Here is a 26430-nt window from a genome sequence, read left to right on the forward strand (position 1 = left end):
CTGTCTGGAGAGTCTCTTGCTTTAAGTGGTGCTAACCTTGCATGAGCTTGAGCCATGTTCTGAGGCATGCAGCCTAGCTCATTTAGTATGAGTTGCACACAGCTATCGTATAACCGAGCACCCTTGGAGAGGTGCTGGCATAGTGGTATTATCACTAGACTAGTATTCCAGAGACCCAAGTTCAAATCCCACCAGGGCAGATAATGAAATTATTAATTCAATAAAAACCTGGATCATGAAACCATGACCAATTGTCATGAAAACACACTAATGTCCTTTAGAGAAAGAAATCTGCCATCCTACATGCGACTCCAGACCTGCTAACCACCTGAACAACGAAATGTCCTCTGAACAAGGACAATTAGGGATCGGCAATAAATGCTGGCCTAGCCAGCGAGGCTGGCATCCCATGAACGAATAGAAAAATCAGAAGGAACGGGTGCAGGTTAATCGAGAATCACAATCTACCAGCACATTTCAGATATCCCTTCCCTATAGCAAAGAGGAACCCCGGTTTTGTCACTGATTTCACCTCTCCCCACCCCGACCATCCGAAATTAGCAATTCTACCTCTAATTCTGGGTAAGGCTCTCGATGCTTTCTTTGAATACCCTTCGGAACAAACACCCTTGTCACTTATTTTCTTCTCAAAAAGTTTTATTTATTTTTCTGCTCGAACCGTTTAATCTGATCCCTTTATGAATGAAATGTGCAATTTAAAAAATTAACGGTGTAAAATTTTTAATTGAGATTAATTGTTTGACAGCCCGACCAAAATTTTATTTCATTTTTTGAAAAAGCAGGGCAACTTCAGCTGAAGGCTATGAACTTTACCAAATCCTGCAAAGCTAGCTCTCGTCTTTCAACTTGATCCTTTATCAAAATGCTCTGGTATTGTTCGAGTAAACACGGAGTCGAGACTCTTGACCTAATATCAGGACGTCAGTTTACTTACCAAAGAACATGCGAACTCAACAAACCCTTTTGGTATTTAGCCAAACCCGTGTGAAAAAATCCCACAGGAAACGCAGTTTAGGGATCTACCCAGAGCCAAGTGTATTAAATTGAAGACTTATTTTAATTATTTTGTAATCCATTTCTACAAAATACAATTCATCCTTGGGAATGGCGCGTGGAGTTTTTGTATGTGTCTTGTTTTGTTTTTGTCTCATGCTTTCTGCCATGGTTTCCGTTAAATCTGCAGAAGTGTTTACCCGGGTTCCAGTATCTGATCGGGAAGCAAATCTGGCTGTAGATTATGCCGTGAATGCTTACAACAGAAAGTCTGACAATCCTTACCTTTTCAAACAGAAGCATCTTCAAAGTGCCAAGTATAAGGTAAGTAATAATTACCCATGTAACGAATGGTTGTTCATGTAATTAGCAATTACCCGTGAAACTAACAATTACTGACTAACTGGTAACTGAAGAGTGTAAATAGTCTGCAAATTTTGAGATATGCAGAACAAAGCAATGTCTTTTCTTTGTTGTTTACATATCGTGTCCATATTATACATTTAGATATATTAAATTAGCAACAATTTAAACTTGAATGGAAGGCCTGACGAGTGGCAATCTTTGATTCAATTTACTGGATTAGGTTGAATGTACAATAATGTTTTTCGAACAGCAACCTGCTTTACCCACTGTGAAACCCATCCCGTCTGTTATACTAAACTGCACTGGTCGCCAGAACCGTTCTCATAGTGCTACTTGTAGCCATCCGGGCGTCCTATCTGAACTGGAGTGGCGTACCCCAGCGCCTGAAAGTCCTGATTGTGCGTGATCGTAACCGCACTGGCATCAACGGGTGGAAACACTCTGGTGACTTGCTGGAGGAGTTTGGAGGTTTCTGCTGACCAGATAAAGGTGTCAGTTCTGTTGAAGGGTCATGAGGACTCGAAACGTCAACTCTTTTCTTCTCCGCCGATGCTGCCAGACCTGCTGAGTTTTTCCAGGTAATTCTGTTTTTGTTTGAGATATAACATTGCCTTGTATAGGTGTGGGAGCAGTCGTTACAGTGTCACTTGCTGTGCAAAATGAGAACGACATGCAAAGGAGGAGGCAGAGAGGGCACCTCTGCAAGAGGGAAGAGAAGGAAGGCTGTCCTTAGAAGGCCTTACCCGGAAAGGGTCATCCGAGAACACTAGTCGCACGTTTGGGATGAGCCAGGGGCGGTGCCTCAATTGCTTTGCTAAGGAGGTAGAGACAGAGTTGCAGCTCCTCCTTCATAGTGACCTGGAGTTTCAAACCGCGTGAGACCAGCCTTTCCAGTGACTTGGAAGATCTCTGTCGCCCTTTGTTTCTACTCAACCGTTTCCTTCCGGGAAGGAGCAGGTGACATCAGCGGCGTGTCACAGTTCACTGTGCACAGAAGCATCAGAGAGGTGACAGGGGGCAATGTACGCAAGTAGAGGTAACTTCAACTTCTTCTCCCCGAGGAGGGAAGATTAAAGTGAAAGGGCAAGTGGATTCACCAGGATAGTGGGCTTCCTGAAGGTGCAGGGCACTATCAACTACATGTACATAACTGGGCAGGTCTCCCAGGTCAATACGGAGTGATACTGCAACCTCAAGGACTATCATTCCGTCAGTTTGTAGTTGGTGTGCAGCTGCACCAAGAAAGTCACCTCTGTGAACGTCCACTATCCTGGCAGCAACTATAATGCTTTCATCCAACATCAGTCAGATATAACCAACATCTTTGGGTCTCCAAAATAGACAACAGGATGGCTGCTCTGCAACAAGGACTACCCCTTCCACGCATGGTTTATGTCCCACCTTCTGCCCCCGCTTCCTGCCATATCACCGCATGAGTCAGAGAGCCTTCAATTAAATTCATCGAGTCACCCACAACAAGAGAAGCATACTATCAATCTCCTAAAGTTTTCTCTGATTAGATCGCTGGGGAGAATCTCTGCAGCACATGCACAAAGAAGGCCTCCATGTTTATGGTGGTGTGCTGCATCCTCCACAACCTAGCCATTCTGACAGCCCAGCAATTTTCTCCTGGGATCCAAAGGGAGAAGGAGCAGGAGGAAGAAGAGGTGGAAATGGAAGAAGAAAGGACACCATCTCCACCATGTGCAACTAGATGGAGTGAGAGGGAGCAAAGGTGAGGCTTCACTTCAGTTGAAATGATTTTCTCAGCCACAACATGAACCTTCAATTCCCTTAGAGTGCATCCATTTCAAACTCCCCTTGGTTAACATCATTCAATAAAGGCCAACAGTAAAACCTTCACTCAATACATTTATCCAGCAATATGACAATAATACAAAAAAAATCTCTTGTGCATCCCCTTGTGCCTGTCTTGCTGGTACCCTTGCCTGGGCTAGTATTCCTATGCAGTATTACCCCAATGGCTGCAACAGAGCTGGTGGAAGGCTGCTGTTTTTCACTGGGGGAGATTGTAGATAGCCTTGGTGACTGCCCTCAAGCAGCTCTGGGCCTTGAAGGTCCACCTCTGGAATGCAGCACCTTAGTTGTCTGTGTTGGCTAGCTGAGAAGCAATAGTAAGGACACTGGTGGACTGGCAGAGGTGGGAGCAGGAATGCTGTAACCCTGAGAAAGAACAGTAGATTCGTGCTCCACGGTTCCACTGTCACTCCGATGGGGCAGCATCTCAGCAATCCTTGTAATTGACAGAGATTGCCTGACTGCTGTGGGAGCCTATATGCGCCGTCGAGCATTGAGATCCACACCTACAATGGCAGCACCCTGAGCCTGAGTGCCAGCAGCCATGGATCTCATGACCTCTTTCTAAGCTTCCACTGCAGCGCTGATATCAGCAGGACTTCTCCTGTGCTGAAGTGGAAGTTGAGTCACTGAACGCGACATCAGATGCTCCTTCGTGGTTTGGACTGGCAGTGCTGTTATGGAGTTGCTCGCCACTTCCATTGTGGAAAGGATGGGCTCCAAGCTCTGGGCAATGCCCTGTGCCATGTGGAACTGGACTTCTCCATGTTTCTAACCAGTGACTGGAGGCTATCTGGCAGGTCTGCCAGTGCACCAAGGATCTTAATGTTCTTGTTAATCAATACTTTCCCATAGTCTGCCGTGATGAGGTCCTCATTTAAATCCCCTGCAACAGAACTCGTCTGTGAGCTTGGCCTCCAGGGAGTTCGCACATGAACTGACCTATCCTCCTGTTCTATCTGCAGCCCACTTGTGCCTAGTAACTCACCACATGCTGATCCAAACTAATCTCAAAGGGAAACGCAATGCCAGTGCCTGAGTTGGTGGCTACAAGTGTATGGTCAAGTGATGGTGCTTCTTCTTCCTGCCCTTCTACCCGACGCTACCGTTTCTGAGCAGCCAATAGTTCTTGATTATCTGAAAGCACAAGAGCATAAGGGGAGGCTAGGGATGACAAAAGTGGGGCTGGGGGTGGGGGCGGCAGAAGGTTTACAGTCACTCTATTGGCAGTTTCCATTTCGTGACATTTTTCAGGATGAGCACTGAATGGAGAAGGTGCATAATTCTGGAACTTTGCATCATCCTGGACGGCCTCAGCAACATGAGGTGCCCATTATCTTACTGACCATTTCCTCAAAGGCACTGACGGGATGGGTATGTGATGGACCTCTGCTGGTCCTTTTGTTGCAAGACAGAGGGCAGAATAATAGTGATTGTATATCAATATGGTTGGGTGATCTGCCTACATAGCTGAATAGGTATTCATTTGCGGAATTGTGTACAGGTATGTGTGGATGTCATGATTGGAAGGTGAGTGTGGGTGAGGTGCAGTGTAAAGATATTAAGGATGAGCCCTGAGTGTCAGGCAATGTTGCTGGGTGAAAGACAGGTGGTAGTGGTGCATTGAGCAGTGTGAGTGATGGGTGCAAGATGTGATATGCAGATACATTCATTCACCTTGACCACCTGAGCAAGGTAATTACATTTTTTCTATCACTACTGACAGGTTCTAAGAGCCACAGTCTGAGCATTGAGCACCATGCAACATGCTACCATTCCCTGTAGAAGCTTAATTTCGAGTGCTTCCTTTCCTTCCATTGGAAACATGGCCTCCTTTCTGGTCTTCACTACTCTCTATAGTGCGTCCACGATGGCAACACTGAAGAGGAGAGCTCTTTCCTACCCCTGGTGTGCCATCTGTTTTCTCTCTCAGTGCCAAAATGCAATTATCCACCAGCCTGCAATGGCCCTTTCATTCTGTAGGGACTGTGCCTTTAAAAAGGGAAAAATGCCTGGAGCACGTGCTTTCTTCACAATATGACTCAGTCTACTATGGTGCGCAGAGGACACTGGCAATGCAGCGGAGTTTGTGGCTGCATGGCAGCCGATCATGACTATGCTACATTCAGGGAAATGAGGTGTGAATGAATTTTATGTGCTGCTTATCTCATTTCTAACAGGTGTGGGCATGTTGCAAATTTAACAGGACCCACGCCCAAAAATCAAGGTCAACACTAATCATGCACATAAGTCAATGAATCAGCCAACCTGAACCAAAACACGTGACTTCTTCCACTAATAACAATAGAGAACTGAGCTATTACAGGTTAATGCTGGTATCTCATTTTAAATTAATTTAATTCCTACAATTAAAATAAGAAGGAAATGTAAAAAAAATTGCAATATTTGTTTTGCACCCTTTGGGCAAATTTGTACATGATCTTTCTAGGCCTGATTTCAAAAGCTGGAGGGGAAGAATTGCACTAGCTGTGCACTAAGGGTAGTGCCATCATAAATGTATTCAAAGGCAAGTTATTTATGATGTTGCAACATACAGAGATCAAAATAATTCTTTGTTCAAATTGCCATTAAACAAGTTTTTTTGAATTCCACTGAAGAAGATAACTGACGTAACGTTATTTCTTGGCCTGCCTGGATAATGTTTTCTGCCGTTTTATAAGTCACTATAATAGCTGTAGGTACTTTAATAGTTATGTTACTGGACTAGTAATCCAGAGACCTGGACTAATGGGCTGAATTTTATGGAGTGCCATGGTCTCCACTGCTCCCGAGCTAAAAATTCAGGGCTGGGGGGTACCCAATCACAATCCCACCAGCTGCTCCACAGTAATTTAATGCTGGAGAGATTTCCACCCCATCTCAGGAGGAAGTCCCGCCTTAGGGAGCTGCTGGCCAAATGGATTGGGCAGCAATTTTGTAGTCCCAGTAGCTCCAACTGGGAGTGGTGGCCACTGCTGGGATTACTGGCAGTCCCAGGCCAAAAAACCTGGAGTCGGCTGTCTTGGCAGGGGTAGGGGGGTTGGGGGTCAAGGGGGCAGGTTCAATGGGCCAAAGCGGAGGATTAAAGGGGAAGGATGGCCTTTCGGGGGATGCCTTGCTCCTCCCACTTTTTGCCCAACATCAGCCTGTGCAGCCGAATCTGCTCTGCTCCCCACATGGTGTGAACCTCTGGTTGCTGTCGGTAGAGTACTGGCAGCAGCAGGCTGAGGCCCTTATTTGGCCATTTTCAATAGGCTCATAGGTGGGACGGCTGCCCAAAACCTCCCCTGCCCCCAGTAAAATTTCAGTCAGGCGGTAGGTTGCATTTTACTTCTTCAAACCTGCCAGCAAGGGAGAGTAAGAGCCAGCCCAATAATCCAGAGAGTCTGAGTTCAAAGCTTATAGTAGCTTGAGAATTCTACATTCAGTTTAACAAATCTGATATCACTAAAAATTACCATGAAACTATCAGATTGTTTCCAAATTCTAACTGGTTCAGTAGTATACTTTTGCAAAGTAAATCTGCTATCTGGCTTATATGTAGCCCATAACTGTCCTCTGAAATGACCTAGTAAGCCACTCAATTGTATATAACAGCTGGGGAAGTAAGAATGCAATAAATACCAACCTTGAGAGTGATGCCCACATAACTGAGAATCAAAATAAAACAGGCTGTTGTAAAATATGTTCTTTCTTCAGAAGAATTAAGAGTGATGAAATGCTACACATACAAATTACACAGGACAACGAACATCTTTTTTGGGGAATGCTGTAAAGCACAAGCTAGGCAATGGAATGTCTTTTTTTGGGAAGGTGGGTGCCAAGATCAGTTGTATTGTCTCTACTGACACTCAACTGAGATTAACTAATTCAGCATAAATTGGGATTGGACTCTGGGACCTTTCTCATCTCTATGGCTGAACCACTCACTGGGTAACTCACTGAAATATCAGGCAGCCTGCCAGAAACAGAAAGGCAGAATAACTAACTCACTGCTTTTGGCGTTGAACAAGTTGTACATTGCTGCAGTCATGTTGACTCCATATTATCATTCCTAATTTTTTTACTTTAAACCTGTTAAATGAAATAAAATCGACATGCCACTTGCCAACGTCTCAAACAAAATGGCCATGAAGTTGGCAGGAAATGGCTGCCCAGTCAAAATTAGGTGGCTCAGAGCCCGCTGTTGGGGACTTGTAGGAATGGTCCTTGCAACAAAAAAAATAGATCAGAAGGGATTGGCATAGCAATTACAATCCTGGAAAGGAGGAGGAAGCCTAACACTCGGCCAAAATGGGCTGAGATTGGAGTGGGTAACTTCCTAATCTATTTTAATTGCCCCCAAACCTTGTTTCTAATGGGCTGGGCATTCGGGTTGGTTCAAATCAACCACTTTTATGGATCCTGCCTTGGCAACCACCATCAGGAGCAGTCTCTAAGCACAAACCAGGTATATCATCATATTGAGAGTGAGAAAACTGAAGAGCCATCTGATTGTAACCTCACATTCCCACCTACCCCTTAGAACCTTTCACCCCCTTGCTTAGCACAAATCTATCTAGCTCTGCAATAAAAATATTCAAAAACTCTGCTTCCATCATCTTTTGAGGAAGAGAGTTCCAAAGACTCACGACCATCAAAGAGAAAAAAATTCTCCTCATCTCTGTCTTAAATGGGCAACCTCTTATTTTTAAACAGAGACCCCTAGTTCTAGATTCTTCCACAAGAGGAATACAAACATTGTCCAGGTTTTGATGCATTTGGACATTTTTAAACAGAGACCCCTAGTTCTAGATTCTTCCACAAAGCTGCCTCAGGGAGATTAGTTTGATTTCCAAAAATTTTGATAAAGAAAAAAAATTTTTTTAAGACACGTCCCCTCATGTGACAGTGTTACGTGAGCTGGGACATGTCAATGGACTTTAATAAAAACTTTCATTCAACTTATAAACACTTCATGAAACCTCATCCCTTTCATGAAAAATGCAAAGGTCGCTTGGCGTCTTCGCCTGCCCGCCAACATAAAGATTGGACAGGCAGCTCCGTTAATTCCTTTAAATGATATTTATATGGCCTCAATAGGCCTTTGACAGTTTGGCGGGCACACAGCCGACTCCGGTGCGCACCTATCGAACTGAAGATCTGAATGATGCGCTGTGACGTCGGGATGCACGCCCAATGTCACCATGCGTCATTTTATGCGTCGGCGAGCAGGCCCTGCCCCCACTCGCCAACCAGAAAAATCTGGCCTATATGTGCCTTAAAATCCCCCATGATAATCACCTTACCTTTTTGATGGCTCCCTTCATTTCCTCCTTTATACCCTGTCCTGCATATGGTTACAATTAGGGGGCCTGCACACCACTCCCCCAAGTGACTCTTGCCTTTTTCATTTCTCATCTCTGCCCAAACCACTTCTACATCCTGGTTTCCTGAATTTAGGTCATCCTTCTCTATTGTGTTAATACCATCCTTAATTAAGAGAGCCATTCCTCCAACTTCTCCTAGCTTCCTGTCCTTCTTAAATGTCATGTATCCTTCAATATTCAGGCCCCAATCTATGTCACCCTGCAGCCATGTCTTTGCAATGGCTATCAGATCGTACTTATTTAGTTCTATTGACACTATCAGTTCATCTCTTATGTTTGGAATACTACGTGTATTCAGATACAGAGCCTTTAGTTTTGGCCTTTTATTATTTTTGTAACCTCTAGCATTATCTGCTGATTTACTCTTAGATTTGTGCTCTTTTCCCTTCCTGTCACAGTCTGTTTATCATTCCCTATATTAATACCTGTCTCTCCTGCCTCGTCTGTACTCTTTGGTTTACCACATCTTCCCAAATTTGACCCCTGGCTGCCACTATTTAGTTTAAAGCCCTCTCTATTTCCCTAATTATGTGGCATCAGTCACAGCACAGTTCAGGTGTAAGCTGTCCCTACAGTACAGCTGCCACTTTCCCCAGTATTGGTGCCAGTGTCCCATGAACCGGAACCCACTTCTCCCAAACCAGTCATTGCGCCACACATTCATCTCTCTAATTTTATGTACCCTATGCCAATTTGCACATGGCTCAGCTAATAATCCAGAGACTATTACCTTTGAAGTTCTACTTTTTAATTTAGTGCCTAGCTCCTCAAGCTGGCCATGCAGAACCTCTTTCCTAGTTCTACCTATGTTGTTGGTAACTACATGGACCATGACGACTGGATCCTCCCCCTCCCACTGCAAGTTCCTCTCCAGCTCTGAGCAGATGTCCCAAACCCTGGCACCAGGCAGGCAACACAGCCATCTGGACCCTTGCTCCTTGCTGCAAAGAACAGTGTCACTCCCCCTTACTATATTGTCCTCTACTACCCCTACATTCCTTTTTTGGTCCCCCCACTTGAATGGCATCCTAAACCACAGTGCCTTGGTCAGTCAGCTCATCCACCCTGCAGCCCCCATTCTCATCCAAACAAGCTGAGAGAACCTCAAGCCTATTGGATAATTACAAAGGTTGAGGCTCCTGCTCTCATGACCTCTGGGTCCCCTTACCTGCCTCACTTGCAGTCATACCCTCCTGTCCCTGATCACTGACTAAATCAGAGGACCCTATCGTCAGGGGCATAATTGCTTCCTGGTGTAAAGTATCCAAGTAGCTTTCCCCCTCCCTGATGTGTCACAGTGTCTGCAGCTTGGCCTCCAGCTCAATGACCCTGAGCCGAAGCTCCTCGAGCCGCAAAAACTTACTGCAGACGCGTTTGCCCTGGATCACACTTGCATCCAGAAGCTCCCACATGGCACAGCAATGATACATCACCTGTTCTGCCATCCTTAATGTGTTTTAAATAACTATTTAATTATATTATTAAATTATTTATTTTCCTATTTTATATATTTTACAAAATTTACCACCACTTCCTGTACTATTTTAAACCTTAAGAATGGAATAGACCTTAACCACATAGCAGATACTCACTGAGCAGCCAGCTTCTTTCCCTGTGATAGAGTAATAACCAAATCCTACAGGGTGAAAAAGTTATAAAAAGAAAGAGAAAAGGAACACCTTTTTCCTCTCGTCATCTAACTCCCCTATTCACCAAACTTCCAGGTACACACGCAGTTCCAAACTTCACTCATTTGCAAGGCTGCACTAAAGACCTAGGAAAATTATACTGTCATCTCTTGGAGCCTCACTGTGAAATGATAATGGCAAGAGCTGGGAAATGTGACTGCCTACCCATGTCCCCATCCCTCTCAGCTGAGCAACGATGCGAAATGAGGAAGAAATCTAAAGAAGAGGAAGTAAAATATAGGGTAAAAAGAACAACAGATTAAAATAAAATGAAATCAAGATACAGTATAAATCAAAAGTTTATGAAAATGTTTCAATCTAATGGAAAAATGTTTTTCTCTCAGTGTTGCATGGTTATGATATTTTTTACTTGGGCAAGTTGAAGCCTGAAGACTAAATAAGAGCACAGAATATAAAACATCATTGTGCAACAAATAATGTTGCAACTTAGATTCTTGTTATTATCTATGCGACTGGTTTTACTGAATGGCAGCATTATTAGATATGTTTTGGCATGAAATTTATGGACTCAGAAATTTATTTGTATCATAGAAATTTGTCTGTAGAGTATAAAATTAAGATTATTTTTGTAGACCGTTGTATCTATTACTGCTTCAGGTTTGGATTTTTAAAAATATTCATTCATGGGACGTGGGCATCACTGGCTAGGCCAGCATTTATTATCCATCCCTAACTGCCCTTGAGAAGGTGGTGTTAGCTGCAGTCCATGTGATGTAGGTACAACCACAGTGCTGTTAGGGAGGGAGTTCCAGGATTTTGACCCTGTGACTGTGAAAGAATGGTGATACACTTCCAAGTCAGAATGCTGTGTGGCTTGGAGGGGAACTTCTAGGTGGTGATGTTCCCATGTGTCTGCTGCCCTTGTCCTTCTAGATGATAGTGGTTGTGGAAAGTGCTGTCTAAGGAGCTTTGGTGAATTTCTGCAATGCAACTTGTAGGTGGTACACATTTGCTACCACTGTGCATCTATGGTGGACGGAATGAATGTTTGTGAATGTGGTGCCAATCAAGCGGGCTGCTTTGTCCTGGATGGTGTTAAGTTTCTTGATTGTTGTTGGAGTTGCACTTATCCAGGCAAGTGGAGAGTATTCCATCATGCTCCTGACTTGTGCCTTGTAGATGGTGGATAAGCTTTGGGGAGTCAGGAGGGGGAGTTACTCGTCACAGGATTCCTAGCCTCTGACATGCTCTTGTAGCCACAGTATTTATATGGCTAGTCCAGTTCAGTTTCTGGTCAATGGTAACCCCCAGGATGTTGAAAGTGGGCAATTCAGAGGTGGCAATGCCACTGAATGTCAAAGGGCGATAATTAGATTCTCTCTTGTTGGAGATGGTCATTGCCTGGCACTTTTGTGGCGTGAGTCTTACTTGCCAATTGTCAGCCCAAGCCTGGATACAAATATATGAACAAGGAACAGGAGTAGGCCATTCAGCCCCTCGAGCCAGCTCTGCCATTTAATAAGATCATGGCTGATCTAATAGTAACTTGAAATCTGCATCTCACCTACCCCCAATAACCTATCACCCCCTTGTTTACCAAGAATCTATCCACTTTTGTCTTAAAAATATTCAAAGACTCTGCTTCCGCCACCTTTTCAGGAAGAGAGTTCCAAAGACTCACGACCCTCCGAATGAAAAAATTTCATCGCATCTCTGTTTTAAATGGGCAATCCCTTATTTTTAAACAGTGACCCCTAGTTCTAGATTTTTCCACAAGAGGAATACAAACATTGTCCAGGTTTTGATGCAGTTGGACATGGACATAGACTGCTTCAGTATCTGAGGAGTCACGAATGGTGCTGAATGTTGATGACTGCACAGCAAACATCACAACTTCTGAACTTACGATGGAGGGAAGGTCATTGATGAAGCAGCTGAAGATGGTTGGGCCGAGGACACTACCCTGAGGAACTCCTGCAGTTATGTCCTGGAACTGAGGTGATTGACCTTCAACAATCACAACCACCTTCCTTTGTGCTAGGTGTGACTCCAATCAGCGGAGAGTTTTGCTAGGGCCTCTTTATGCCGCACTCAGCCAAATGCCGCCTTGATGTCAAGGGCGTCACTCTCACCTCACCTCTGGAGTTCAACTCTTTTATCCATGTTTGAACCTAGGCTGTAATAAGGCCAGGAGCTGAGTGGCCCTGGCAGAACCCAAACTAAGTGTCAGTGAGCAGATTATCACAAAGATTTCACTGATGATCGAGATGGGGTGGTAATTGGCCACATTGGATTTGTCCTGCTTTGTGTGTGCAGGACATACCGGGGCAATTTTCCAAATTGCTGGGTAGATACCTGTGTTGCAGCTGTACTGGAATAGCTTGGCTAGGGATGTGGCAAGTTCTGGAACACAAGTCTTCAGTACTACTGTCGGAATATTGTCAGGGCCCATAGCCTTTGCACTATCCAGTGCCTTCAGTCGTTTCTTGATATCACGTGGAGTGAATCAAATTGGCTGAAGAGTGGCATCTGTGATGCTGGGGACCTCCGGGGGAGGCGGAGATGGATCGTCCACTCAGCACTCATGGCTGAAGGTTGTTGCAAATGCTTCAGCATTATCATTTGCACTGATATGCTAGCCTCCCCCATCAGTGAGGATGTGGTTATTTGTGGAGCCTGCTCTCCAGTGAGTTGTTTAATTGTCCACTGTCATTCATGACTGGATGTGGCAGGACTGCAGAGCTTAAATCTGATCCGTTGATTGTGGAATTGCTTAGCTCTGTCTATCGCTTGTTGCTTATGCTGTTTGGCATGCAAATAGTCCTGCGTTGTAGCTTCACCAGGTTGATGGCTCATTTTTAGGTATGCCTGGTGCTGCTCCTAGCATGCCCTCCTGCACTCTTTGTTGAACCAGGATTGGTCCCCTGGCTTGGTGGTAACAGTAGAGTGGAGGATATGCCAGGCTATGAGGTTACAGATTTTGGTTGTTTACAATTTTGCTGTTGCTGATGGTCCACAGCGCCCATGGTTTCCCAGTCTTGAGTTGCTAGATCTATTTGAAATATATCCCATTTAACACAGTGGTCTTACCACACAACACGATGGAGGGTATCCTCAATGTGAAGATGGGTCTTTGTCTCCACAAGGACTGTACGGTGGTCACTTCTACTGAGACTGTCATGCACAGATGCATCTGCAGCTGGCAGGTTGGTGAGGATGAGGTCAAGTATGTTTTTCCCTCTTATTGGTTCCCTCACTACCGGCCACAGACTCAGTCTAGCAGCCCTGCAGCCAGTTCAGTCTGTAGTGGTGCTACCGAGCCACTCTTGGTGATGGACATTGAAGTTCCCCACACAGAGTACTTCTGCACTCTTGCCACCCTCAGTAGTTCCTCCAAGTGGTGTTCAACGTGGAGGAGTACTGATTCATCAGCTGATGGCAGGGTGGGGGTGGTATGTGATAATCAGCAGGTTTCCTTGCCAATGTTTGACCTGATCCCATGAGACTTCATGGGGTTTGACCATATACCACTGTGCCACAACCTCTGCTGGGCCTGTCCTGCTGGTGGGTCCTGACATACCCAGGGATGGTAATGGTGGTGTCTGGGACATTATGTGTAAGGTATGATTCCGTGAGGATGACTATGTCACTCTGTTGCTTTTCTTGTCTGTGAGACAACTCTCCCAATTTTGGCACTAGCCCCCAGGTGTTAGTAAGGAGGACTTTGCAGGGTCGACAGGGCTGAGTTTGCCATTGTTGTTTCCAGTGCCTGGGTGGATGCCACATGGTGCATCTGGTTTCATTGCTTTTTTTGGAATTTTTAGCGGTTTGATACAATTGAGTGACTTGCTAGGCCATTTTAGGGGCATTTAAGAGTCAACACATTGCTGTGGATCTGGAGTCACATGCAGGCCAGACCAGGTAACGACTGCAGATTTCCTCCCCTGAAGGCCATTAGTGAACCAGATGGGCTTTTACAACAATCGACAATAGTTATCCAGGAAATATTAGTCAAAATATCCTAGTCTAATTCCTGGGTACCCATACAACTGCCACTCCCTGACTCCCCTCCAACCCCTCTGACCTGACCTTACTAGCCTCCACCACACAACTCCCCCTGACCCAACCTGACTAATCCCCACCACCTGACTCCCACCCCTGACCCACGAACCGACCTGTCTAGACACCACCCGACTCCCCAGACTCCCTCCTGACTTGACCCAGCTACTCCCCGACCCATCTGTCACCCTGCCCACCTACCACCCTGCTCAGCTGCTGCCCTTCCCAGCTGCCACCATACTCACCTACCACCCTGCCCAGCTGCCATCCTACCCAGCTGCCACCATACTCACCTACCACCCTGCCCAGCTGCCACCCTATCCATCTACCCACTTTCCTCACCCACCCCAGCCACTTACACACCTACACATTCACCCATTCACTCACCTATTCACTAATTCACTAACACACTGAAAAGCTGTTTAAATGTCCCAAAGCTTCTCCGTGTGTTAGTGGACACTGAACAGAATACGAAGACATGGCTTATCTTCCTCCTGATGATCTATTGCTATGTGGAAGCAGCTCGATGGAAGTCAGCTCCGCATTTCTGAAGAAACTGGGCTTTGGAAGACGCAGCCAGAAATGTGGAGCTACTTCGTGGCGCAGAAACTTAGAAGTGGACCAACAATCTGATGGTGATTGTCTCTCCTCAGAAGATTCACGCCAATACCACCTTCTGTGGCTCAGCATCATACTTTGTTCTATAATGCTCTGTAAAGCACCTTGGGATGTTCAATGCATTTAAGATGATATATAAATATAAGTTGTTGAGGTTGTACTTCATGCTTTTAAGTATATCTAATACATATCACTAATCAATAAGGAATGTCTTACAGGAGGAAAGTGAGGTAGAGAAGCAGAGAGGTGTGGGGAGGATATTCCAGTGCTTGGGGCCTAGACAACGGAAACCATGGCCATCATTGGAGGAGCAATTAAAATTTGGGATGCACAAGAAGCCAGAATTAGAGGAACATGGATTTCTGGGAGGGTTGTGGCTGAAAGAGATTAGAGAGTGTAGGGGTTCCCCTTTTCCCTCAGAGACCCTCCCCACACTCAAGTTCATGACACCAGATTCAGAAGTGTATGGCTTGAACAGAATGACCAGCGAGACAAGTTTCTTCTGATAATTCACAATTGCTTTATTGAATCAGCCACAACCCCACAATACAAAACCCAAAATTTAAAACAACCTATTCCTAGTACCCGACACAAAGTCACCACATTTCGGTTAAAACTTACAAAAACAAAGGCAAATCACCGCGTCCTGTCCTGAAACCTTTAGAGAAAAACCCTCAGACCAATATCACCATGATATGGCTGAAAGAAGTTACGAGATACTGGCAAAAAATACACCAAGTTTTCACCCCAAACCTTCACAAAACCCTCAGACCAATATCACTACAATTTGGCTGAAACTTACAATCCCCAACATAGCTGGTCTGTCCAGTGTTGCCTGTAGGCCTGAGTCAAGGTGACCAAACTCCACCCTTCTTCCAACTGTAGCCCAGGTGATCAGATTTGCTCTTCTTTTATAATAATTTAACTCAGACATGTCAAAACATATTTCCTGTTGTTCCAATGTCCATTTCGTTGATTCCACACGAAGTCTAGACAAATGTCATCAGCTCCTGCTGGTTGAAACAATACAGGGTTTTCCATGGAAGATATATCCAGATGAATATTATTAGTTCTCATTGTATGAGCAATTCCCCAACTGTTTGAGGTGGCACAGTAATAGCACAGTAACACTTCCTGGCTCCAGAGTTAATGAGGATTTGAATGACCCTATTCCAGTACTATTGGCTGTGGTGGTTGAATAATTCCTTGAATGTATTGTATTGATGACATGTCCTTTGTAATGGGTAATCAGGCTTCTTGATCGTGTTAGTCACTGATGAGTCACTGTGTTTTCACTAAATGTCCAAATTAACAGCCCTGTAATGCTGACTGCAGTTTATCTTTTTGAAATTTATAGTTCCAATCATCCAGTGGGTTTGAAATTATGTTCCATAAGTTTCCCAGTTGGAGAGGATTTCGATCCTACAAGAGAAAGGGGCCGTTGAGGCCATGCAGCAATTAGAAAATAAGGGTGAGAATTTTAGATCCAAGGCTTTGCTTGACCAAGAGACAATATAGGTCAGCAAGCACAGAGTGATAGGCAAACAAGACTTGCTGTAAGTTAAGACACAGGCAGCAGAGTTTTGGATGGCCTCAAGTTTACAGAGGGTAGAATGTGGGAGACCAACCAGGAGTGCGTTGAAATAGTTAAGTCTCAAGTTAACAAAGGCATGAATGAAGTAATCAGCAGCAAAGCTGAGACAGAGGCAAAGTCAGGTGATGTTATGGAGGTGGAAATAGGCGGTCCTAGTAATAGCACAAGTATGAGGTCGGGAGCTCATCTCAGGTTCAAATGTGACACCAAGGTTGCGTACAGACTGGCTTAATCTCACTGTTTCCAGGGAGATGGATGGAGTGGGCACCTAGGGAATGGAATTTGAAGTAGGGGTTGAAAACGATGGCCTCAGCCTTCCCAATATTTAATTGGAGGTAATTTCTGCTCATTCATTTCCAGATGTTGGAAAAACAATCTGATAACTTAGCCATATTGAAGGAGTTGAGAGAGGTGAGGGTGAGGTGGAGCTGAGTGTCATCAGTGTACATGTAAAAACTAACATTGTGACTTTGAATGATGTTGTGGAAAGGCAGCATGTAGATTAGAAATGGGCGGGGGCCAAAGATAGATCCTTGGGGGGACTCCAGAGGTAACAGTGCAGGAGCAGGAAGAGAAGCCATTGCAAACGATTCTGTGATTGGGTAGATAAGGATGGAATAAGGTGAGCGCAGTCCCACGCTACTGGATGACAGTGGAGAGGTGTTGGAGGAGGATGATGGGTCAACAGTTTTAAAAGCTGCAGAGAGGCCAAGAAGGACGAAGAGGGAAATTTTTTAAGTAGGTAATTCCCTAAAAATACAATTGCAGATCGAATAAGCCATTAAGGAGGCCAATCTTTTGGAGATTTTATAAATAGAGGTTTAGAATTTCAGTATAAATAAGTCACAATAAAGTTATAAAATATATTGACTAGGCTATGACTAGAATACAGTGGTGTGTGTAGCTTATGGTGCCCATTAGGAAAGAATATGAGAGCCATAGAGACCATGTAACAATAAATTGACTGGGATGAAACCAGGTATGAAAACTATTGTTATGAGGGGAGAAGAGATCCTGGAACCATTTCCAGTGGAGTAGGGAAGGGTAAGAAAAGATTTAATTAAGTTTATTAAAATTATGAAGGGTTTTTATATTGAATAGAGGAAAGCTATTTCCTCTGACTGGGGAGAAATTTAGTTGTGTTAAGTATTGTAGGAGCATGCAATGCTTTGCCAAAAGGAAGTAGAGAGATTGCTTACTATAAACAGAACTTGGAAAAATATTTGAAGCAGAGAAAGCTATGGGGCTTTAGAAAGAGTTTGGTGCAGTGGGCTTAGTTTTGCATTCTAACAAAGATCCAGCATTGGCACAGAAGGCTAAAAGGCCTCCTATTTGCTGTCAATTTCTATAGTTTTAATATAAGATTTATTACAAATTGTGGAGGAAGGTGTGGAGTTCAAACCCAGCTCCAGACAATCCCATGAGTGGAGACCCAGGGCTCAGACTCTGAATTCTGGTTTGACATTCAGCAGGGTACTCATGTGTCCAGTAAGCGCAGGTGTTTTACCCTCATAACATGGCTTCTGAGAAGCCATAAAACTCTTCTGTTACTTGGAACTAACCATGCTAATGGCTGGGATAATGGCGGCTACGGTCATGGAAAAAGTTTTTCATGTCACAGCCCATTAAACATCCTGCGAATCCTTCCACAATTATTCTCCAAGGAAAGAGTAAAACAAATAAAAAAAAATTGTGAAAAATGTGCATTCAATTTTTCACCCTCTCTTTCAATCATTCAATGTACCAGTAACAGATTTTTCATGAGGGAAAGAATCACATGCTGACAAAGAATTTCCTTGCACTTTTTATTGTATTTTATGTTGCTTAGATGATTGTTTCCCATAAAAATAGAACATTACAGACAGTAGGCAATTAAATGTGTGCATGCGAAGATGTCAAGGATAGGGCAAGGCCCTTGAAATAACTCTTCATCTGTCAGTAATAATGAAAAATATGAAAGCATTCATGTTATGTAATGTGGTATGTTCATTTCATTTCCATTACGTGGATCCAGGTGAATGATAAAGGAAGAAAACATTGTTTTATGTTATGTGCTTCTTAACAGATAACTTCTCCAGGGGTGAAGGCATACACTGTGATATTTGACATCAAAGAAACCTTCTGCCAAGAACAAGTGGAGCTGCGAGCTTGTCCATTCAAATCTGACAGTGATGCTGTAAGCATTTTTATACTAATCGTTCCTTCAGGAAAAGCCCAAAACTAATTTTTAAAAAGCGATCTATAACTTCTTGAGTTTATAACATATCATCTAATTTAAACAGTGAATAAGGAAATTAAATGATCATTCTGTAACTAGTGTTAAGCGAGGGGTGTGGCTGTAAACATTTGCTATTTTGCAAAACAGAAATTTGCTGAGAGATTCTTAAACATAAGCTTTATCTGGTATCTGTGCCAATCTTTCCAGGGATATTTTCTTGTGTGCTTTCTATATGTTGCTATGGGAATCCCTGTGGTCCCTCCTTTTGTACATGTGGGGAGAGAATGAGAGGTAGCATATTAGATGCATAGGCACCTGAGGCCATTGCTTAGAGCCTATCCTTATGCTGCCACCCACATTTGTGGGCAGAAGTTTTCAAGTAGAAATTGATTACCCAAGGAGCTTGTCACACAGCTATGTATATTCCTGTACCCATTTCTGCAACAGGGCCACAGTTCTGTCGGTAATTATTGAGGTAATCATTGCCTTGAACTTTGATCCAACAAATACTTTATACAACAATAGGAGCTGTCACACTGTACAGTTGGATCATTGAAGTCACATATGCTTTGTTTGGATGACCCATTTAAATAATCAATTTTCCCATAAAAAATATGCAGCAACGCAATTTCATCCTGCAAATGGGTCTTCCCCTAGGAAGAAGAAAGAAAGCAGCAGCAAGTAGGGGCAGAAGAAGACCAAAATCAATTATCAAAATGTAGTATCTTTCCAACCATTTGGTCACTAGCAAGGGTCTTAAGACAAACTCTTAACAGATGACACATTCAATTAAGTGTGTGAAAAATATAATGGTCAATAATTATCTAAACATTTATCCCATTCCCTGCCCAAAAGAATTGTTGCAATGGTCACAGTTTCACAGCAGAACTCATGAATACAGCAGTAGTTCTTCTCAACCATCTTCTTTTATTCCAGCTCAAATGAAGTTTCAGGCCATATTACTGTTCCAGTAACATCAAATTCTCTTTACCCTGTTCACCCTAACAACTGCTTCCATTTATTTCATTTATTTGAATATCATTAATGCATTTGATTTTTTTAAAAACACTTTGAAACACCACAATTTCTGAAAAAAAAACCCTTGATGTTTTAATCAATAAAAGACAGCCTTCTTTTCAGCCTGTGTTCAGTTTCCAAGAAAACTCGGGATTATAGAAGAGAAATAGGGTAAGTGATTTGGCACAGTAAAATGAACAGCAATACAATAGAGAGTGTGAGACTGATCAATGTTTAAATTAAATGATTCATGTTTTCCAGTCTGTGGGTATGTGTGAAGCAGAAGTCGTCTTTGAATTTGGGTTCCAAATTAAAGTGCCCGAGACACCTTTATGTAACCTAATAAAGCCTGTGAAAAGAGTTGGTGAGTAACATTTTATATAATGCTTTGGAAATGCTACTACCTTGATAATATCATTCACTGTGGCATCATTGCTGTGTACTGGAGAAAGCTGGGGAGTTCCATTGAAATCAATAAAATGAAAATTGAGTGGATTTGACAACAGACAGATGATCCACTCTGCCAGATTACCACTCAGGTAGTAAGCACAAAAATTTACCCCAGAACATCTTAGAAAAAGAAGTTTAGAGAACCCAAATTGGTAGGAGCACAGATACATAGGCACATGATTTCCGTGGCGGTTCTCCTAATTCCACGCTGTAACTTTGGCAGAAGATTGGTGGAAACCAATGTACTTTCTAATTTTTTTTCTTGCAGTGTTATGGTGATTTGCCTTTAAATTTCTTTGTGTGTCTTTGCAAGCATCATAAATTAAAGGGGCCAATATATGCGAGGCCTGCATGGGCACTTTCAGGTTGCTGCATGACTGAGAGGAAACATTGATAGAAACCCTAGACAAATGGTAAATGTTTTATGCATGCTATTTCTCAGGACTTTCTGCTGCTCTTCTGTCAAAGTCACAGCAGTACGTTGGGAGAACCCCCACCCCACAGAAATTTGACTATGTTGATCTTTAAAGGTGGGAGTGAAGGTAGAAGTGGCAATATTAAGAAAGACAAATGGTTTGGTTTATGGAGGCATTGAATACAAAAACAAGAAGCGATTGAATTTATACATGACATTGGCTTGGCTACAAATTAGAGTATTATGCACAGCTTTGAACACTCCATTATAGGAAGGCAAATATAGCTTTAGAAAGGGTACAGTGAAGATTACATGAAATGATTACAGGATTGAGATGTTATAATTATGAAGATAGGTTAGAAAATGGAGGCATTTCAACTGAGAAGGTTAAAGGGGATTTAGTAGAAATTTATAGAATTATAAAAGATTTTCAGAGAGGAAATAACAAAGGATTGTTATTTTTAGTTGGCAAATCAACAACAACGGGGCATAAACTCAGGATCATCGTTGGAGAAAAAGAGGGATGTTAAAAGAAATCAGTTCATGCAATGCAATTCTGCTAACTCTCCTTCCTTGGTGGAGCAGGCTTGAAGGACCAAATGGCCTACTCCTGCCATTATTTCCCATGTTATCGGAACATGGAATCACACATAACCTTTCAGGCAGAAACTATATTGTTTTTTGGGAAGAATGAATATAAAATGACAGGTGTAATGGCCCAAATGGTACTTTACTGTGCTACAATACCTATGATTCTACAAATGCATGTTTTGAGTTTGTGGATAAAAATCCAAGCCTCTTTAAAGTCTGCAATCCTTTATTACCTACTGCTGCACAGGAAATCCCTGGAACTTATATGCTTATAAACGCTGAGTTCAATAAGATTCACAATAAGATACATCCAAAAAAGATGCATTTGGCACAGATATGTTTTGTCTGAACATCAATTACTGATCACTGAATGGTATTACGTGAAAAGTTAAATTCCAGATAGATGATATGGAAAACCTTGATAATTCAGTCATTAAAATGACATAACATCAATAAAACAGTTTCAGATTCATTCCCTAATGCTTTATTCCCCAATTTATTTAATGTAATGAGTCAGCTGAGCAGTGACTGGTATTACCATATACTGTCATTACAGTGACAGAGTTTAACACTTGGACTGACAGTCTTGTTTAAGGTATAAGTTTCTGATTTATTTGTCAGTCTTCCCTTCTCACCTCCAGTTATTTGCCTAATTATTGAAGATATTTTTCACTCCCTTACTTCCTTCTTATAGCATGTTGCTTTTTGCTGAAATTGTCATTACCCAGGGAGGTTCCTTTTTACACTGCTGAACTTCCAAGGACCAGAATTTGGACATTTTGCATGATCCGGGCTGACTGATTCCAGCCACAATGTCTGACGTCAGTATCATTGTACCTCAAAATCATGGTTCGGGTACAAACATCAATTCTAATTGTTGACTCAAGGCCATCCCAGTTAACTCAGAATTTTTGTTTAATGACTGATTTTCCTTGCCCTGTTGGAAAAAACTAAGATAAGCTGTAAAGTTTATTGGTCTTTTCTTGTTCTCATGGTTGGAAGGCAAGTCTCAAGGTAACTATTATTTATATAAATAGTCATTTGGCAATACAGAACTTGAGTATGGCTGAAAAAAGAGACATGCTGTCAAAGTTTTTCATCTTGCACTCATCAGGACACTTCACAAAAATGCCACTAGTAAAGGGAACAACATTGATACTGCATGAGAAGAGAGTGCTGATTGGTTGGCAAGTGGACTCTGATTGGTAGAGGTGTTGCTATGGAGAATGCACCAGGGGACATTTAACTGCCAAGCTTTTCAAATTCAAACCAGGCAGGTCGACACTGATGGGTCGATGCATGGTTGGGAAATGAACCAGAGAATGGCTTTTGTTTAGTTGAAAAAGATGCAATGCATGGACATACTCCTGTCTGCAAAGGACAGGGCCCTGTGTGTTTATAAAGTGAATCATGAAGGGAAGAATTCACTCCATTTCATAGGGGTGGTTAGAGGTGGAGATGGAAAGGATGGCATGGGGTGGCAGGGGTGGGTGTAGGAGTGAGGCGATGGTGGATGGGGTTGAGGGGGTGATGGGTGAGGTTTAGGGGCCCTTTAAACAATGTTGCGAGCTAGGCTGCTGTGTTGGAAAACCAGAGTGGGCCTTCCAACCAGCCCATCTCCGCACCCACTCTCCTTAAGCTCTCCATCGTGGCTTGAATAATTCACTGTGAACCTGACCTGTGAAATCCCAGGCAAAGTCACACAGGGTCAGGTTTGCATTTTGGGAGGTGCAAAAGTGTACCAGTTGGGTTTTCACAAGCTCACAGGAAGATCTGGCCCCAGATATCAGTATAAATTTGATGTCAATTATATCATTCAGTGAGGCTTTGTTTGGCGATCTCTTTAATTTTGAACTATCCATGCAGCTTGCCTTTCATGTTGAAAATTAATTGCATCACTTGTTTCTCCAGTGGAGACTGTTGCTGTTACTTGTGAAGGTTGCCCGGTATCTGTAACCCTTGACAACCCTTTGGTGAAAGCATCTGTGGAATTAGCAGTGAAAGCCTTCAATGACGAAAATAAAAAGAAGAGGACGTTCACTCTTAACAAGATTATTTACGCGATAAAGGAGGTAATGAATGAACGGAATTAAATAACCAACATGCCAATATCTTTAGAATATATACTTGAGAAGGAAAAATGTGCAATGTTATTGGGAAAGGGAGGGGAGTGGGACTAATTGAATAGCTCTTTTAAGGGTCAGCTCAGGCCCCGGGGGCCAAAAGGCCTCCTTCTGTGTTGTAAGACTGTGTGGCTGGATTTTACAACATTCAGCAGTGTGTTTGCAGACAGGGGAACCCATAAAATGTCATGGACGCTGTGCTTGCCTGCCCCTGCTGCGATTTTACCAGCAACGGAGGAGCCGTTGGAAAGCCTGCCCACCTGTGGGCTAATTGAGGCCCTTAAATGGCCAGTAATGGCCACAAGGACCTCAATCCATCACTGGGATATAATCCATCACACGCCAAGTGTCCAGCCCAGCAACTTGCACTGCTTGGGCTGGTGGTGGGCAAAGGGAAGAACCTTATCAGAACCTTACCCCCCACCCTCCTCGCAGGTCATCACATCCTCCACTCCCCCGCTGACCTGTCTGCCCTGGACCCCTCACCCCTGCTTTCTAATCTGCTAACTTGGCCTCGACAGATCCCCCCCTCCCACCCACTCTGGCTCAGGCTCCTCAGTGTTGGGGAATGTTGTCGTCCCAGCAATGATCAGTGCTCCCTGTGGCGCTGCTGGGACCAGAGAGCTATTGGTCATTTGATTGGCTGGCAGCTCTTTGAGGCGGGACATCCTGTCCAAATGGTTGGGAGAAGTTCTGCCTTAAAGCAATGGCCCTCTGAGCTTTAGATCCCTGTGGGCCTATCCGAGTGAGGGGTGGGCTCATCCCTGACTTTTTTTTAATCAGGTGAGCGGGGATCCAGCACCCCTTTAAACCCAGCCCAATGAGACAATAAATAAATGCAGATATATAATGGTCGTATGCTGCCTTGACCTATGGAAGACAGTGCCATGCAATTGTAGGATCCAGATTTATGCTTATAATTTTCTACATCTTGGATAATCGTTCAGGACAAATACTGAATGCGTACTTAACATTTCCCTAGGAAAAACAGAAGGTGAGTTAACCTGCACTGCTTCCATGTCCATCTAGGTAACAGGTATGATAGTCACATTGGCAGATACCAGCCTGAACTCTCAGCATCGGAACAATGTGTGACAGAATTTTCTTTTTAAACTTATAAAGTATGTATTTAGTTTTGTGATTAATTTGCCTTGTAGAGTGCATTATTTCACCAGTTAACACAATGCATTTCAGATGTTTCAATCTTTTTGCTATACTGGCCCTGTCCACCTGAATGAATCAGTATTTGGGTGTAATATCGAATAAATTGTGGAGCCATTCCAGTGATTTTCTTGGGAAGGAATCTGAAAATTATATCAAATGTGAGATTACTTTTGTCCATAGTCTGGATGAGAATTTGTATACATATGAAATAGGAGCATAAGTATGGGAAACTTTCTGGTTGGTGATTTGCTTGATGACCAGTTTTTAATTAATCAAGCTTCTAGGCCCAATTTTCACTCTGGGCCAGTTTGAATGGGTAAATAGCAGTTTGAGCTGGAAACTCACCAGTTACTTCAGAAATAAGATCCAGGATATTTTAAACCCTTGGTCGACTTCTCACACAATCCATCCAGGGAGTCAGTGGGAACGAATGAAAAATTGTGGGGCCTGGATGCCATCCACTGAGATCGGGTAAGTGATTGGATATGTGGCTGTGGTCTCATGATTGGGGAAGAGGGGGTGCTTTGGTGGGGACTGCAGAAGAAGAGGCCTAAACTTTCCTTATCTGTCCCTACGAAAGAGGGGAAAAAGACCATACCTTTTTGGGCCTATTCTGGCGACAGGAGGTTGATGGGCTGGCAAATTTACTTTGATTTCCTACTCAAGCTGTCGAGTAAAAATTGCAGTTGGGTCTTGATGACATCATCAAGATGCTACATGCTTGTGTGGGGAAAAAAGACCCTCGTTGCTTTTGGGTAGGTGTCTTAGTCACCTACTCATTTGAACAAATGAGTCTCCAGGCCAGGCAAGTAACCTGGGTGGTATTAACTGAGTTTTTTTTTAATGTTATTTGAAGTCAATCAGAAATTTTGGCTGGAGCAGTAATAAGGGGAACTGAAACCTATTATTAACAGTTCTCTGTCCACTGAGGGGAAGAATTTAGCCATTTAATTGGGGATGGAATTTGATAATTTTTCAGAAATACAAGTGAAATCATAATGAATCAAATTCAGACAACACAAAATTCCCGTTGCATTGAAGTTGTCAACCATTTGCTATGGCAAAACCGATAGAACGATACCTGTGATAAGCTGAAATTCCGGTCTGGTGACTTTGGATTAGCTAAATTTGCCTAAGCTTGTCACATGACCGTGCCAACCAATCAGAACGGTGTTAGACCACACATGAGCACTAAATCATGGTGTGCTAGGATAACCATCATTTGACATCAAGGTCTCCCTGTGAAAGAACATGCAAAACCTGAGAGATTGGCTAAACCTGTGTGAAAGTTAAAAGTGTTGTCAATCAGAGAGAAGGTGAAGTTGATACAACAAGTGGAAAACTGGTGCAATGTGGAAAGCGGACATCGCAAAGCAGTGGGAGATTCCACCGTCGAGTTTGTCCACCATTATAAAACACAAGGTGAACATGTAGAAGAGTTCAATAAGTAGGCATTCTCTGTATCAAGGAAGAGGATGAGAACGGCTGTCTATCCCGGTGTTGAAGAAGCTCAGCTAATGTGGTTCAAGGCAGCCTGATCAGAGAACACTCCCATCTCCGGTCCAATTCCTCAGGAAAGGGAAGTTGCCCTGGCAAAGCAACTGGGCCACATGGAGTTCACCTCGGCTGGACCGATTCAAGACAAGGCACGGCATCATCTTCTGTGCGGTAAGTGGTGAGGGTGCAGTGGTTACGGCAGCAATGACAGATGATTGGCTCCAAAATAGCCTCATCCACGTGAACAAGCTTGCAACATGAGACATTTTTAATGCAGATGAAATCAAACTGTTTTACCATCTTTTTCTAGATCGCTCTTTGATGTTTAAAGGTGAAACATGTAATGGTGGAAAGTGGAGCAAGGAACACATCACTGCTTTTGTCTGTACCAACATGGATGGCACCAAAAAGCTGCCACTTCTTGTGATGAGTGAATCCAAGAAGCCACAGTACTTGTTGAATGTCAAG

General features: G+C 43.3%; 2 protein-coding genes across 4 annotated transcripts in view; one reads left to right on the top strand and one right to left on the bottom strand.

The window, feature by feature from the left end:
• The window catches only part of slc26a5 (solute carrier family 26 member 5), a 74654-nt gene extending 72346 nt beyond the window's left edge, over positions 1-2308 (bottom strand). Inside the window, exon 1 of the mRNA XM_041202381.1 lies at positions 2124-2308. The gene's annotated coding sequence lies outside the window, so the exon portion shown is untranslated. The remainder of the gene's footprint in view (positions 1-2123) is intronic.
• Positions 2309-2328: 20 nt separating this feature from the next.
• si:ch211-284e20.8 (uncharacterized protein LOC563738 homolog) overlaps positions 2329-26430 on the top strand; it is a 45793-nt gene continuing 21691 nt past the window's right edge. For 2 of the 3 annotated variants that reach the window (XM_041202387.1, XM_041202389.1), the window contains exons 1-4: positions 2329-3115; positions 18553-18663; positions 19984-20086; positions 23090-23250. In XM_041202387.1, coding sequence (XP_041058321.1) covers positions 19993-20086; positions 23090-23250 — 255 coding nt within the window. In that variant the 5' untranslated portion in view covers positions 2329-3115; positions 18553-18663; positions 19984-19992. Of the gene's footprint in view, positions 3116-18552; positions 18664-19845; positions 19894-19983; positions 20087-23089; positions 23251-26430 lie in introns of those variants that run through there. The other variant, XM_041202388.1, reaches the window with a different exon arrangement.

The sequence above is a fragment of the Carcharodon carcharias genome, chromosome 13 (genome assembly GCF_017639515.1).
Source record: "Carcharodon carcharias isolate sCarCar2 chromosome 13, sCarCar2.pri, whole genome shotgun sequence".
Classification (NCBI taxonomy): Eukaryota; Metazoa; Chordata; class Chondrichthyes; order Lamniformes; family Lamnidae; genus Carcharodon; species Carcharodon carcharias.